The sequence below is a fragment of the Charadrius vociferus genome, unplaced genomic scaffold, assembly GCF_000708025.1.
Source record: "Charadrius vociferus isolate BGI_N301 unplaced genomic scaffold, ASM70802v2 scaffold104, whole genome shotgun sequence".
In the NCBI taxonomy this organism is placed as follows: domain Eukaryota; kingdom Metazoa; phylum Chordata; class Aves; order Charadriiformes; family Charadriidae; genus Charadrius; species Charadrius vociferus.
Window position 1 is genome coordinate 1,908,501 of NW_009648255.1, and position 17,378 is coordinate 1,925,878.

Sequence of the window (17,378 nt, forward strand, 5' to 3'; positions counted from 1 at the left end):
GCGGGCGGGGGGGGGGGGGGCCGGTAGGCCCGGGCCGCGTGTAGCGTGCCTGTGCTTGCATTTCCACGCGTGAGCCAGAGCAATCGTGTGGCCCCTGTTGCTGACGGCAGGTTCTGACCCTCCCTGTGACCTCTGGCAGCTTCCCTGACCCAGCTGCGGAGTTTCGGGAAGCCATGGAGCGGCACGTCCCCATTCACGCGCTGCCCGAGGAGATCCGAAAGGTATGGAACAGTGGAAGTACAAAACTCAAACCATTTGGAGTCCAGATACTACAGTAATTTAGGGATGTTTCACTGGCCTTGGAACACTGGTACATTTCGGTCCTGGTTTTAGATTGGGTGTGTTCTAGGTTTCGTCATTATATATGAAGTGTAATTGCACACTAGTGCTATAGGAACGCTGTAGATGAACATACTCATTCCGTAATGGTGTTGTCACTGCCAGGTGAGCTTCAAATTTTACCCCTTATGGCATGTTTTGTTGCCATAAGTTTGGAATGACTGCAGAGCATAACATGTAATTGTTCCAAAGGAGTGTCAATACAAATAGGAACAGAACGTTCCCCTTCATCTTTTCTTGTATCTTCTCTTTGTGTGTGAGGCTGTTCTTTTGTTTGGAAGACGGATTATTACCAATGTAACAATGCTGCTATTTATACGGGTTAACTTACGAGGAGGCTCTTTACATGTGGTGATGCACAGAAGAGGAACACAAGTCACTTTTTGTAACGCTATGAAGTTTTTACTTTGGCAATAAAACACCCTGCTGTCCTCAGTTTGTGGTATGTGTCTAATAATCAACAAGTAATTGAAAAGTTTTATGTACTCAGGCTAGCACAGCCTGGAGAAATTCTCCCTGGAATAGTCCAGGAAACTGTTAAGACAGTTTCTGAGCCATCAGTGATGATTTCTGAGAATTCAAGGAAGGGTAAGATAGCCAAAGGAAGGGAAATGGAATACTTGCCCTTAAAAAAAGGGAGGGGAAGAACCCGGGAAATTTACACTCATGAGCAGCCGTTTTGGTAGCAGGAAAGATACCAGATATGTTTTTTATTTAGAAATTAGTTTGCAAGCATCAACAGGATAAGGCGGTTAGCAAAAATCAGTGCAAGTTTCTCAGGAAAAAAAAACGGTTGTACCATTTTGTTGGATGAAGTTCATTGGGGAATTGTTCTGGGTGTAGTACTGCTCAATATTTCTATTAATGACTTAAGGCTGTAGTTTGGTGGTACTTCAGCTGCCTGTCTCATTTGGATCAGTTCCTGGTCTAGTTCCTGATCTGTGTGCTACACATGTGCTAGCACGAGGAGGAAGCAGGTGTGAGTACAGGCACAAACTGGGAACAGAAAGGGGCTGACATGATTTCTTTCAGCAAGGAGTGTCTGTGTTCGCCGTTTTTCATTGAGCTAGGATCTTAGATTGCAATAAGGAACACACTGATGCCAGTCTGGGAGGGGTTGTGAGCATTCAGGGGACAGCATTAAACTTCATATTTTTAGTAAGAATAAGGCATATTTAAAAAGAGTAAGTCCTGCGCATCAGTACAAAAGACAGTAACTGATGAAGCTTCCTTGTTACTTGCCAGACCTAATGCTGAGGTCTATAATCAGGTCATAAGCAGAATAACATTAACAAAGTGATGTTACAAAGAATGCAAGTATTAAATGTATTAGTATAGGAATTGCACGTAAAACTCGGGCTGTTGTTATTCCTCTACTCAGGGCTGTTGAGGTATCAGCTCTGAGCTGCAGGCTTTAAGAAAAATAACACAACTGATGGAAATCTAGAAAAGAGCAAAAATAAAGAGCTTAAAAATCCTGTTGTTCGGGGAAAGGGTAATAGAACTGGGTTTACTTATTCTAGAAACTATGTGAGGGCACAGTAACAGCATTCACATGTGTAGGAAGATGGTGGTTGTCCTTCATCTCTGGCTGCAAATTAATCTTTTCCTCACCTTTTTGGACTTGCTTTGGTTGAGTGTTATGGAACTCCAGACGTAGGGGTAGCTAAGCACTGGAGCAGCTCGCCCAGGGGAGCTGTGGAATTCCTCCAGTGGTACTGTGGGGAACAAGTAAGGCAAACTTTTTCTTTGGAGTGGAGGACTGGGCAGGCAATCTCTTCAGGTCCCTCTAAGTCCTGCGGTACACATTTAACAAAAAGATCTGTATGCAGAAGGCACAGTATTTCTAGTTATGTACATGAATAGGCGTATGTTCCTGTCCCATCCTACCCTGTCACCTCAATGTGAGATATGTGAGCTGTAAGGCAACGACAGCCCAAGATTTTGGGATCAGTTAAGAGTTGGGGTTTTACATATCCTTTGCTGCTGCTTGTCTCTTCGCTCAGCTGGCTTGCATTGTAGTTGCAGTATAGTTACAAGATACAGCGCTTGATTACAAGCCATGCTCACAATTTCCTGTCCTTGTATTTTCTACCTTTTATGTACACATGTTCCTATTCCCTTCACATTCCCCGCTTCTTGGATTTTATAGCATCTCTTTTGGAGTTTTTCTTTTAGATTGCTCCTAACATGAGCAGAACTTGTACCAGCTGTAGGTTGCTCTGCCAAACTGAGCACATGTTCCCAACATGCAGCTTGCAGGCCAAAGGAACGTGTGTATCTGGAGGGAGTATGTTAAGCATTGTGATTTCAGCTGCAGAATGAAGAATATTCACTGCTAGGTGCCCTTTTGGGTTGGCTTGCTGGAGGTTGGGTTGTAGTGCTGACAAAAGACCAAGCAGCTGTCTCAAAAGAAAGGATGCAGGCCAGAGCTGTCGTCATTCCTCTTCTCCGTGCTCCTAGCGGATGGAACGTCACCAGCTGTTTATCAACACTTGGAGCAGTGACATCGCTGCCTCCAAAACCGCACTCTTCTAGCGGATGGCATGGAAAAGGAAGGCAGCATCTTGTATCAACCTGGAACAGTCTGTTCTCCTGCCAAAGTCTGCCAGAGAGAGGAAGACCTTCTAGGGTGAAGCCATAGATGTCAGGGCAGAAGTTGATATAAATTGACTGTTTCCAGACTGGGTCCAGTAGGTGTTACCCACTATGTTTATTAAAACTGAATTTAAAATTTAATCTAGAGGAGAAGAGATTTCTTGGCATTTTGTTAATGAAATCAGAGATATGAAGGGACTTAGATTCTTCAGATTTTGATCAATTTAGAAAAGTCATGTAAGAATTTTACATGGCCCTGCTTCTTTCTCTCTCTCTCTCTCTCCTTCCTTCTACTGCTCTCATGTTTCTTTCACACAACGTGCACTGCAAGAGGGATGCTAACTAAAAAACAATCAACAGGTAAATAAACATGCACATGTCAGTTATTAAAGCTTATAGCATTTTTTTTGGTATTTACAGTTGCATACTTCTCAGAAAGTAGTTATAGTAAATCTAAATCATGGTTTGCTTCTAAAAACCATTAAAAAACAGTTATGACTTTGCCTGTTAGCAGCTTGGTTACCTCACTGAGCAACGTTTCTCAATGGTAGAAGTCGGCAGGAGTGGGTTTTCCCTGCAAGCTTCGAAGGAAGCTATGCCCCATGGGGTGGTGGGGATGGCCAATGTGGAGAAGAGCTGCTGCTGTTTCGGCAGCAGCCCCAGGAGAACCGGTGACTTCCTGGGAGGGCGATAACCAAGTTGGTCAATGGCAAAGTCCAAGCCATAACTTACGTTCTCTTCTGTGGCAGTTTTTGGGGACGGTATTCTCTACCTCTTAGCCTTATTTTAGGGACGCTTGCATACTTCTGGGGGGTGATGCTTGCAGATTTGGTGTGCAGATAGGTGTTTTAGGTAACTGAGTAAGTTGGTTGGTCTACCTCAGTAGAACACTACCTTTTCCTCAACTGTATTGTCACAGGACTGCAGAAAGAACCTTGCAGAGATCGCTGGTTTGTAATGCCTACTTTTTCATGTATTCACATGTCTTAAGTTTTATGCCATCAAGCTCAGTCTGAGAGGTATCATAGAGCACTGGATGGTAAAAAAGGAGTTAGTGTTTCCTTTACTCCAATGTTATGGATGTGTATTTTTGGGGAGTTCTCTTTTGTTTGGCGTCAGTTTGTTTTGTTGTTTTTTTTCCTCACGAAAAAAGACAACTGTTGTAGTATAGCTGGTTAGTTGTCTGTTGCCGGTGGTAGACAAATCTTTTATAGGCTTGGGAATTGATTAAAATTCTGTTTGTTTCAGCGTTGTTGTTGGCCGTTCAGTGTAAGTAGATGGGAAGATGCAGTTTTGCCCTGAAGACCTTACTGAAGTGGGAAACAAAACAGCAGTAAAATGACTCCGAGCCCTCAAAGGACCAAGCAAAAAGTTATACTTAATTTTATATTTTATTTGGCAAATAAATAACCTTTGCTTACCATAAATCATAAAATTCGATTGAGCACAAGATGCCCTTACAGATTAGCAGTTCTCTCACCCTAGGAGCAGGCAGGGCAGGAACTTTCAAGCTGTGTTATCCATCAGTACGGGATGTTCCATGGTATCCAGCTATCCACAGAACATCACGTACATTACTAGCAGCAAATGGTTACTTATTAGATGGGCCGTGTGTGCTATAGAGTGGGCACGCTATGGTATCTTTATGAGCACATTATGTTATCTTCAATTTTTCTTGCTGTCTTCGAACCTGGGGTTATTTTTTTAATAGGTTCTTACATAGTTCCAGTTAGCTAAAGAATCTGTCCTGTCCACTAGGGCTAATGTTGCAGAAGTGAACAACATAGCGATGTATTTATTACTTACAGTGTGGATATGAATACGGATTCAGAAGCCGCAGCATTTCCATTAGTGCCCTCCAGATGAACAGGGTGGCTTTTACATGCGGGAGGTCTTTTCAGTGTCCTGTTGTCACATACCGTAGGAATGCTTCTTAAGATGATATTCATGAGTTACCCTTATGCCCACTGAGATTTTCAGTATTTGGCTGTAGAATTTTTAACTTTTAGATTTTGTTGGGATGACAAGCTCTGGCTATGTGAATGTTCTGAGTGGCTGTAACGTGCTTTGGAAATGTTAGACAATATCTGCTTATTTTTGGTGTAAGCCCACATTACAACCTGAAGAGGTGGAAAGCTGTCAACAGTGAACTGGTTAGCCGTGGGCCCGTAGTTGATTTGGGAAAGCCAGCTCCCGGATAGTAAAGGCAACCTGCTTTGTTACCACTGTGTATTGCGGTATCAGAAGATTTGTGCAAGCAGATCTGCTGAACTTTGATAATGAGCTTCTGTTCCTAATGTGAGAATTCTGGAGTTGCTGGTGGTCATCTAGGGCAGCAAAGCATTTTTATCTCTTGCTCTACTTGTAAGGCTAGGACTGGATTTGCTATATTCAGGCTTTTCTACCCTTTCTGTGACCAGCATCCAAGTATGCTGCTAGGAACCTGGTATTGAGCAACCTGGTCCAGTGGGAGGTGTCCCTGCCCAGGGCAGGGGGTTGGAACTAGATGATCTTTAAGGTCCCTTCCAACCTAAACCATCCTGTTAGTCTATGACTTGGAGGGATTGCAGCGTCTCTTGCATCAGAAGCAGTTGGGTTGTAGCTAGGAGGGGCTTCCCAACAGTTGCAACTACAGGTGCAAAAAGTCAGGACTGTCAGGCAAAGATAGGGTTAAAAATGGGCTAAATTATCTTCTGTCTACGCAGGTGGCGTTTTGTTGCAACGTACTGCGGATGAGTTTAGCAGAACTCTCTGCTCTGCCTTGTGCTGGAGAGCTGGAGTGTGCCCTCACACAGCCCGACAGAGCTCCGGAGTACCGGGACGCTCTGCACGGGCTGTTGGACATGTGGGAGAGATTTGCAGGGCTTGTGTGAGGGTGTGCAGTTACTAGCAGTAACTTTTATGATTCATTAGTCTGCTTTACTCGCAGGCAGGAAAAAATTAAAGCTACCTGAAATCCGAGTATTATTTCCTGTCGTGACAAACTGATTATTTCAGGGCATGTTTTGAATGAAACTTTTGAGAGCCGGACGTTCTGTTTTAACTACACGCCTATTTCTACACTATTCATATGTATTCAAAGCAAGTACTGTGATTTTTATTTTGCAAATGCTATTTTATGGAAGTTGAGCAAATAATTATGTGTGCAGCATGGCTTAGCATTACAATCTGTGTTACTTTCTGAGTAGATGCTGACTGAAAACTGGACTCACAATAAACTTGGGTTTTTTTTAAAGAAGTGAGGTTTCTATTGAGACTCTTAAAAATCATTCTTTGAATAATTAAAAAAAGATCAATTGTAATCAAATAACTCTTCAGTTTTGCATATGCAGCAGAATACTCCACTTTCTTCCTAGAAAATCAATTGTGTACTTTGAGTAATGATTTCTTTTGGCATAGCGGGGATTAGCTAGTTTGTCAGGGGAGTGACAAACAGCATGAGAGAAATGAAAGTAGTATGGCAGAGGAGGAGTAAAACAAAAAGTAGATAAGGTAGAATCAGGCAGAGGTAGAATAAAGCGATCAATATACAGAAATCACTTAAGAGCACCCAGCTGCAGCATAGTGATTTTTAAAATTATTTTCTTGAGTTTCCTGTATTGTTCTGCTATCAGTGTAGTTTGGACAAATACAATTTTTTTTTTTAATTTTTTGTTATTTGGCCAGTCCTTGTTAAAGGGGTCTCAGACGTGACAGAAAACTGGGGAGGGAGCAAGAGCTGTTATTACAGCGTTATATGCCTGAGGAGCAGTGGGTGATGGAAGGAGGACGGCGAGTGCTGCAGTTCCCTGAGGCTCTCCCTCCCCTGCACTATAAAATTAATGTACAAGGAGTACATCTGTGCTCATGGCTCTGTGTTTTTATTTCAGCAATGCACAGAAACATATTCATAACTTTTAAAAAGCATCTCATTAATTGAGGACTTAAGTTCTGGCTTTTAAGAATCATGGCTATTTATTAGCTGCTTGTAACGGACTGTTCCTAACATAAGTGATCCATATGCTGGATGTTTTAATACCAAGGCGCTGCTAAGTGAGAAAGTAGACTGTTTTTCTTTTGACAAGAATTTAGCTCTTTATCGTGGTAATTTATTGTGGGTGGAATCTGAAATATCAGAGCAGAAGAATAGCTGTGTGCAAGCTGACGCTCCCTATAGTTATTTGGTCAAGTGGAAATGGTATAAATTCCTGTCTTGTCATTCAAAAGGCTAAAAATGGTCCAGACCACCAAAGTCTTTTTTTCTTTTTTTTTTTTTCCTTTATAACTTATGCTCTACAGATGCTTACGGTACTGAGTCAGACAAATGTAATTTGAGCGACTATCCATGTTGGCTCAGTTCTCCACTTGCCCTTGGTAGCTAAAGAAATCTATGTAACCATGGAATAATATTAGTACTTCCAAAACCAAACGCAGCTCTGAGTTGAAACTACTCCCACAGATGCTGTAGTGGGACAGCTGCTGGACTATCACAGCTAGAAATGCTGCCTTGTGATACGGTTTGTTCTGGACATAGCTCTTGTCCTTTCTTTATAGCACCTGGTGTAATGTGTGTCAGAACTGCAGCCCAAAATCTTACGGATCAAATACCTTGCTAGTTCAAGCACTTTGTCCTCTGTGAATTTGTTTCTCTTTTTATGTTGTTACTGTGCACGCGGTACTGTCGTGCTATCTCCCACAGCAGGGTTATTTGGTATCCGTCTGTTACCTTGTCAAGTCCTGTTTGCCCTGAGTTTCCCTCTCCAGGCTGACCAAAACCACAATACTAAAATTACCTTCTGTTTTTGGTTTGGGTTTGTTTTTTTTTTAATTCCTAATTTTTTTTCTACTATTCACTGCTTATTCTCACTGCTAAGGACATACACAGTTTCTTTTCTAGTTGGAGCTCCGATAGTTTCATTTTCTATTCTTTCCAAACTCCGCTTTTCCCTTGTGTTGTGTTTTTTTTTTCCTGCTTTGCATTTGAGAAGATGACAAATCTTTTGATCAAATGTAAGTAGTGACATGTGGAATCTGAAAACACAAATCACTGTGTATGTAATACACATTCTTAGTGGTTACTCAGCATTTTTCCAGAAAAGGTAGCTTTGTAAGCATAAGAACTAATGAAGATTTGTTTCCTACAGACTTTTGTGTAATGGTTGATCAACTTTGGTGTCTAAGATACAAGGTCGAATGGAATCTTTTCTCCTGGACAAACCATTTATAAGGCGCTCTCTCTATATGGATTATATGCATCTCTCTATGTGCATCTCCTATATGGATTATCTGATAAGGACTGTGCTCACACTCCAGAGTTTTTTTCAGCAGGGAACTTATGACGTCTGTTGCCTACCTGGTTGTCTAAAACTTTTAGACACTTAAATATTTCTGCCCTCAGTATCAGAATTGGTTATAAATGACCAAACGTTCTGGTTCACAAATTATTGAAGGGTGACAATAGAGGAATACACACATAGATGAAGTAATGTTATTACTCTTGGAAACTGTGCAAAATCCAAAACCATTTAGTTTGTAAGTAGTCTTCAAAGGTATAAAATCCCTTCTGGCTCTGCCCTTTAAATTGGTGTAGCCCTAAGATAGCTTTGTCATTATTTTGGCCAAATGAAATTGGTGTCTACAGCTTGGCAGCATTTCTCTGTACCTGCCTCTGCGAGGCTTCAATAGCTCCTGAAAAATGTTCAACCGGCTCAGAAATTTCAGGAGATATTTTAGGTATCAATGAGGATAACTCGGGTTGTGATGTTGACAGTGCAAGACAGAGCGGGGAAGGAGGGAAAAGAAAAAAAAAAAAAAGAAATAAAAAAAAAAAGAAAAAGAAGTCCTGCTTGTGATTTGACCTCTATGGGCATGAGAGAGGAATCTTGGATTTCGGATGAGAATTCAGATTAGTACACCCCTTGCTCCGCCCAGTTCAGGCCTTGCTCTTTGGAACTATTCACTTTCAACTGGCTCCTGTTAATTTTCTAGGCATATTGGGCATACATGTGCTGGATTTAAATTAATTAGCTTGCTTATTGGTGTTAATCTACTGCAGCATAGAATTTAGTTTAGGCTGGTTTGCCTGTTGAGCGTCACTTGACCCATGCCAAATTCATTACTGGTATTAAGAAACTGCTACTTACACTACAGATAGACATTTTAAAACTAGTTGTCCTGGTTTGAGGTTTCAGTGGCCAGTCCAGCCCAGACCACACCACTAGTTCATGTCTATATACAGCATATTGCAGTGGTTGCAGGATAATTGCGCATGCACAGAAGCGAGGTTCTGAGTAAAAGACAGAACTTTCTTTCCTTACTGCAGTAATATAAGGCCATCGGGCTGTCTTGTGATTTTTGACTATGTAGCAAATACTTTAAAAAGCCAACCTGATCCAAAGTCCTTTTGAGTTTTTACTTCACCTCAGGAATGGGTGTGAAGAAGATTGGGCCCCATGTCCCACAAAGTCCAGCTGGATAATATTTATTGTTCTATGACTTAATTTATTTTTAAGTTCAGTAACAAAATTGAGTTTGAAAACAAAGTTTTAGTACTTGCGTAAAACATTTCCAGTTGAGGACTCCAGTCGTTTTATTTTGTTTTTAATCTTAGTACCCAGTGAAATTTCTATAACTGTTTGTTTGAAAGACAGCGGCGGTGGTGCTGCAAGAGAGCACAATGTTCTTTTGGGGATAAGAGCCCCCCTCCTGTGCTCCTCATAACAGCTCATTTTGTCCTTTTTCAATATAGTAATTTTAGTGCTTTGGAACTTTATGGTAGTTATCCTGAATAACAGTTTCATATTTCCAAGCACAGTTGGAAGCTGCCAGGAAAAATAAACTTGCATTTTCAGCTCATTCAGAGCAACTGTAACTAGGGGTGTTTTAAACTGGGGGAAAACTAAGAAATCGGAAAATAAAGCCTGGCCTGCTAATTCCAGGACATCCTGAAATATCATTTTTATGAAGCTATATTTAAAGTGCTGAAGATTTTTGAATCAGGGGATAATGAGTCTTTACTTTATAATTTTTGAAAACTGTTTTCTTTCATCTAAGTATAATTTCTTTCAATTTATCCCAATGTCTCAAAATGTCTCTTTTTCTGTCACGCAAGGGACTCTTACATTCTTTGACTTAAACTATTTGCAGTTTTCCAGCTTTCTGGTTTTCGTCAGTCATTGTGTCAAAACCCTTGTAACAGCTGATAATTGCAAGAAAGGTTAAAGTGTGTTTTACGCTCGCAGTAAACAAACACACAGCTGCTCTTCCCGTTTGCCGTCTTTCATGTTTCCACGCTTACTGATGCCTTTTTATATTGGGTGCTTTGAGGTTGTCTCTTTAGCTGCATTATGAGCGTCCTCTGATTTAGTCTTAATTCTAACCATCTCCTCTCAAATGCATTTATGCTGCAACCCAAGGGCAGGGTAAAACCTGCAGTGTTGAGGGATCCGGGAGCCGTGGGGGTGAGCAGATGCTTGCGTGTCCCCTACTGAAGTGTTGGACCTGCTTGGGTTGGGCTGGCCGGTTTATTTACTCGATATCCACTTCTTGTGGAATTTCAGTTCTGCATTACTTCTAAACTGAGCTTTTTTTTTTCTGGAAGTGAAAATTATTAAAATACAGAGAAATAACTGATATACTGAGTAATAAGTACGTATCAAAGTCAGAACACATCTATCTGTTCATATTTATGAAGCCTTGCTTCCTGCAAAGCTTAATCATTTGATCACTTATGAAAGTACATTTCTCAATTTAAGAAATGGTCTTTCAGTTAGGTGTGTATTACGTACTCTGTATTTTTTTAATCAGTGATGAATACTTCATACCTAGTAAATGGACTACATTTTCCACAACACTCATGTGCCATGGACACTACATCATAATAATTAGTCCCTTACTCGTTTCAATTATTTTTGTAAAGATTGCTGGATTACATCATTCTATTCACTTTCCACTTTTCATCTTTCCTACTTCAATTGGACATGAGTTGTCCAAAAAACCACAGTAAATAACATTTTTTTCTGGCTCAGGCGACCAGAAAATTCATTAAGGAGATAACTTTGTAAAACACAGCATTTTATTTTAAATTAATACATCAAACATAATTCAGAGGTACTTCACTTTAGAATTCCACCGGGAGTTCCCACATCGTAAATTGCATAGTTGATATATCTTGTGAAGTTTCCAGTAAGTGAAAGTACTCCTATAGCTTGATTTCATTTTGCTAATGTAGAATTTTGTTTTTATTATTTGTTAAAGCAATAATATTGTCGGATCATAAATGCTTCAGAGCAGTGAACAGTTTAAACTATTCAGATATATTATTTTTATTCAGTGTCACTCAGGATTGTGCTTTGTTCAACTTGTTTCTTACAAACAATCTTACAACTTTATCTTTTTCTAGATGTCCCGGGATGAGACAGTGTGTAAATACTGTGGAGTCAGCTATTTGATACTTCATGAATTTAAGGTGATGGAAGAAAAAGTAAAAGCAATGGAAAAGGAGATTAAATTTTATGAAGGAAGTATAGAACGGGAAAAAGGACTTCAAGCAGAATTGCAGTCTCTTTACCAAGACCTTGAACACTATCGAGGTGACAATGAATCAAAAACAGAAAGGTCAGAGCATATTATCTGGTGTGATGTTATTCTCGTGTATGTGTATTAGGTAACTTCATTCCAAAGAAGTTTAAAATGCAAGTAAGATTTGTCTGTCTTCTATCAGATGTAACATATATACTGTAATACTTAATTTAAATCATCCTTCATGGTATTTTCTGGAAGCAAGTTTTAAATTCCTTAATAGTTTAGAAACAGTCAATATATTTGAAGTGAAATACAGTCCAGAAGGCGTTTCAGAGGTATTTCCCCTGCACATGCTCCCAAAGGGAAATGATCAAATATTTCATCTTATCATTTTGTAATAAATATTTGTCCTTTTGATGGGTCTACAGCACAGCTTTGGTTTCTAAACCTTCAGGTTGGTACAACAAATATAGAAGTTCATTTTGGGGTAGACAATGGAAACCGAAGCATAAAAGGGGAGTTTCAAAGACTTTTTCTCCCTTCCCCTCGTTCATTGTTTCTACTATTTTTCCTATTCTTTGGGTTTGCAGTAAGGGTAGCTCTGCCCGGACTAGCTTTAAAATCCGTGGCCGATTCATGGACTGTGAGTGGCGTGGCTGAGGCTCCAGACAGCAGCAGTGGCTGCAGAACCTGGTGTCCACCCGGCGCAGGGTTTGTACCACTGTATTACAGTGCCATCAGCTTCTCAGCTGGGAACTTCAAGCTAGCTTGTTAGCTTTGATTTGTCCATCCTCAGCAGTTACTTATAATGTATAAAGAGCTTGGACCGAGATGGAAATTTTTGTAATCAATATGAACATTTTGTGATATAATTAGCATTATGGGTGGGCTTTTTAGTCTTATTTTTGCTCTAGGATTTCTGGCCTGATATTTCTGGTTCCTAACCAACCTTCCGTTGCTTTTATGCTGTTTTACAACACCATGACAATATAACATATTTCATAATAACAAATTGTATCTTTTCTGCACTGTTCTAAGAAAGAAATACAAGTGGTTTGGCCTCTTCCAGACCTGAAGCTCTGAAGAAGTGCCCTTCCTTTTTTTCCTCTTGTCTTCCACTCTTCAGAGTCAGATTTGACATGGATACTATGTGCTGGGTTTCTGTATCCTAATTTTCTGTCCTAATTTTCTGTTTTGGAATCTGTTATTATATTCCACTGATTGTTTACAGCAGGACTATAAACATTGATCTTTCTGGTTGGCTAATAAAAGATACTTTATAAAAATGCAGTTGCTAACGTTGACTACCGATAGAATAATGTGGTACAAGCAAGGGCATCAGAAACTTCTTGGGTAATGTCTTGCTCATCTAAATCAAACTGTTTGTCAGAAGGTTTTTGAAGAATGAGATTATAAATTATCAGCTCAGACATTTTGATTCTGAAGGCCCCCGATAGGGGTGTTGTTTCCAGGACTGACTTGTACCTAGAGGCAAGTGATCTAGAACTGATAACGTGAAGTATTTTGGGTATTAAGGTGTTCTTAAGAGATTGGACTGGAATGCTTTGGAAACACTACAGAAGAAACAATGACAGCTTGTCTAGAAGTGAAGTATTCAAGTCCATTTACTTTTTTTTTTTTTCTCCCCCAAATCACTCAAATATTGTTCAGAATTTAACATTACTATTAATGGATTTAGTTAGGCTTGTATTTGTTAATATCACTAATAAAAGAATCATTTTAAAACATAAGCTCACACAAAGTTGAACAAAATGCATATATCTTGTAGATCAGTCTACTTACATCGTTTCTTGCCATATTTTTTTCGTTTGAACTGAACATCCTCCACCACCCAATATTCAATGTTTTCTTTGGTTTAACATCATCTGTTTGAAGAGTTCCTTTGCTCCTTGTTCCGTTAATGACTGGGTGGCAGTTATGGTGGCAGTATTCAGCGTGTCAGCAAATGCAGTGACAGCACATTCTTCTTGCTGAGGATCATTTGCCAGAGGTAAACTTAAAATTTTCATTTAGCTGACTTTTTGTAGTAAAGCTGGAACAGTTAATAAAATTTTTATCTCTGCAATTTTTTCCCCTAAGGCTCGACTTGATTTAAAACCTGCTGAAATCAAGTGGAATACTTTCAGTAGGCTTTCATTCGGGCCATAAATCAACTATTGTGCCTTGTTGAGAAACTTGTCTAAATATTCCTTATCTCCTCTTTACTCTCCTGGGCCTCTCTTGTTACCGTGTGCTGTTGGCATAAACTAACTATTCAAGGCACTATCTTCTGGTTCTTGCAAGGTTGACAAATCATTCCTCCCAAACTGCAAATGTTTATCAGAAGCCAAATATGCCTTTTTTAAAATCTCTGGGAGACCGAGAGATTTAATCTTTCTTGTTAGTTGCAGTCTGTTTCATTTTTATATTCCTTTTAGGTTAAAAGTATTGCTGCTGTTTGTACCTGTGGTTAACCTTGAAAGCCAGCTGGGAACCTGAGCTTTTGCAGAAATTACTTACCTACCCTTTGGGATTTTGTGGGAAGAAGGGGAACTAACCATCGTGCAGTTAGCTGCTCTGAGTCGATGTAGCTATTCAAGTCTTACTTTTATTCCATGTTCAAATCGCCTTAATTCCAGAATACCTGCCTGAGAGCTGAAACCGAAGGGCTGTGGCTAGCTCGAAATAGCAATGCCGGTCACTGTGCGTGCCGACGTGCAGTCGGCTGTGCCGCTGGGACTGCCTTGCACTCTGCGCTGCTGGCTCCTCTTCCGCGAGATACTTACCGGCTGCTGTCTGCACGAGCACTGATCCATGCTTAGTTAAGCCCAGACGCTGGCGTGTTTGACTAACCATTTTTGGTCTGTTACCTATTTAAACGTATTAGTGACAGGCACTTTCATCGGGGGCTTACTTCTCTAATTCATTGGAGAGACAAGTATGATTGGATTTAGCCGTGTCTCTGTGGGAGCCCCCATATTCCTGGGGTCCCTAGAGCTGAGTTTATTAACAGGTTTTCTCTGGCAGTGGCTTTTGACATTGACCCTGCATGAGGGCTACACTGTATTTGTGGTCTGAATTTTGATAATCCTCACAGCATCCGATATAAGAAATGTGAAATAGATTTAAATACTAAAGATACTTTTTTAGAGGTGTAATAGTGCTGAACATTATGAGCATGACAAAGAGCAAAAAAATTTTATGCTGTTTAGACATGTGAAGAAGTGTATAGAGAGCTCTTAGGAAGTCCTGTGTCAAAGGTCCCTTGTAAATAGATTCCTGAAAACTTCTTTTTTACAAATCTAGCAGGAGGAGCTACTTGTTGGTCATTACTGTGAGACTTACGCTCCTGAGTCATGCATGTAGATGCTGAAAATTTTATCCATAAATAATCAAATCTTAAAGATAATGTACGCCTCACATTTAACTTGTGGAAACCGTATATTTCCATAGTTGTGCTTTTTGGTGTGTCTTTTCTTGAGTTTGGTAGTTCCTACCCCAAAGGCAAAACGTAATACAATGGAAAATGTTTTGCTGTTGAATTTGCCTAAAAGAAATCTTCCTTTTTTGCAACATGGCTGCTTAGGAAAGCAACAGCAACTACCTGGCTTGGTAAAGCCTAAGCTTGTGATAAAACACTGAAGTGACTGGGCAGTGGTAAAGTCACACTGCTCTACCCTTAGCTACCAACCTACACAGCAGTTTGGTAGAGATGACGTGTGGCTTCTTGTCCTAGGGGACTGAAAGTATTGAAAATGGGGAGTGGTACATGCTTTAAGAACTCTGTCACCATTTTAAAAATAGGTTTTGAAGGGAAGGGAAAGAACACAAGGCAAAAAGGTCACTTTAATAGGTTTGGGTCTGTTTTTTAGTATGTCTCTTTCTATTGAGTATTTAGTGATCAAGTGGAGTTAAGTTGGTGTAAAAAAAACCCGAGAGCCAAATCTGGTTGAGTAAACAAAGAGGTAAAGAACTAACCTCTCCTTTCCTGAATGCGTTTTAGGGCATACAGTCGGTTATTCTTATTACATATCAGCAAATGTCGGTAACTTGGGAGACTGCGCATCTTTTGACCGTTCTAGAAAGCGTGACTAATGAACAAACCACTATAACCGCTGAAGCACGGTAATGTATTTTCAGAATGATGTTGGTGTGTCCTCTAATACATAAGAAGAAATCAGTTCATAAAGTAGTAAATAAAGGTCCTTCATCCCGCTACAGATGCTCTGGACCAGTCTCAGGCGTGTGCTCCTTCAGCGGCTGCTTGGGAGAGACAAGTAAATACAACAAGCTGCCAAGAGGTACCAGCTGGGTACGGGATTCAGTGAGTCCCCAGGTTTCACTCATCATTTCCCAGCAAAAGGAGATAAAGTAGCGGTGTTTTCATTGTATGGAGAATATATGAAGTGCTGGATTTTTTCTGGCTCTTCATTCTACTTTTAGGCAGCTCAAGCTGCAGTGTTTAGAAGTGCGCAAGAGCTGGTTTGTACGTGGAAATGCTGTGTGTGTTTTCTGAAGAGAGGATATGACATTTACTAAGAAATAGTGCCTTCAACTCTTCTATTGAAACTGTTTTGTAAATAACATAACAGTACATACTTCTCTAGCTAGCTACATGATAATTTTAGGGTGTACTTATGAACCAGGAAAAAGCAGAATTTTGTATAATGCCAAAGTGTTTTAATATGTTCTTTTTAATAATTGCAAACGGACCTGTGTATTTTTGCCCTGATGGTGTCATCATGATGACTCAGGTGTGGCTCAGGCTTGTGCAGAGGGCCAGCAAAAAGTCTCACAGGGTTTGGGGGACCCAGGTCCTGTGTTCACCCTCTGTGCAGCAGTGAACTTCACTTTTTTATTTTTTTTTTTTTTTTAAAAAAAAGCTAATCAGCACAGTGCCTTGGGGAAGGAATCTCTCGCTGTTCTTATGGGAAGTATGTTGAAGCCAATGTCTTCCCAATAGGATACGTGTTTTTGCTACTGATGAGCGGTAGCTCAGTCCCACTCTTGATGTTTTAAAATAGTGGTTATTCTAGTTTTGACAAGGTTTTTTTCTATTAACACGATTAAATGCCAAGATTGATTATTAATAAGCAAGACAAATTTTTTCACTGAGATAGTTCATAAGAGTGATTCATGAAGCACAGAACTCTGCAGTAATACTCAACCTTCTCCAAATTCCTGATAAAATGAACTTTCTTCTGGGGAAATAAAATTCTTTATCTGGAAGAGGCTGAAACAGCAGGCAGTGGAAAATGCAAAAAGCAACGCAAAATCTGCGGTTTTGCTTCCATGCATACTTTTCATGTATATTTCATTAAATATATTTTCATATTTAATAGGTAAAATTAAAATTTAAAGTTACATTTAAAAAGTTATCACTGTTTTTAGCATCTGAGAATGGTGCCACATAATGCAGAAATGGCCTTGAGAGGTGTTTACTGACAAGAAAGCTCCAGCAAAAATGGCCCGTCAGCCTACGCTACGCGTGCCTCTGTGAATGGCTAACCCTTCTCAGGAAAGTATAAGCGGCTCATCTGCCTCAGTGCAGGTTTTTGGGTTAGGCGTATCTTTTCCGTTCTTTCTCTGCTTATTGATTGAACAGTTCACATGCTGCAGTTCTTGAGGTTTTCCAGTTTCGGTGCTCACAACCATCTGCAATTACAGGGACGCGTTCCTCTGTTACAGTCTCGCGTGGTTCCGACACCGAGTCCCTGCACAGCGTCACGTACTATGGCAAAGGCTGTATTTACCCGTTTACTGGGAGAGATCAGCAGGTCGTTGTGTGACTTAACTCATTGTGGACAGCACAATTGCATACAAGAGATTAAATTAACGCTTAGATATTATTTTATTGTAACCTGGTTGTGATACTCATAAATTGTCAGAGAACTGGATTTGTTTCGTATCCTGTATTGCATGGTAGATATAAGAAAAGG

At 40.1% G+C, this 17,378-nt stretch overlaps 1 protein-coding gene across 1 annotated transcript in view; it reads left to right on the forward strand.

Annotated features, from left to right (window-relative positions):
- The window catches only part of LEKR1 (leucine, glutamate and lysine rich 1), a 75,749-nt gene that overhangs the window by 784 nt on the left and 57,587 nt on the right, over positions 1-17,378 (forward strand). The window contains exons 2-3 of the mRNA XM_009884484.1: positions 111-221; positions 11,318-11,532. Coding sequence (XP_009882786.1) covers positions 111-221; positions 11,318-11,532 — 326 coding nt within the window. The remainder of the gene's footprint in view (positions 1-110; positions 222-11,317; positions 11,533-17,378) is intronic.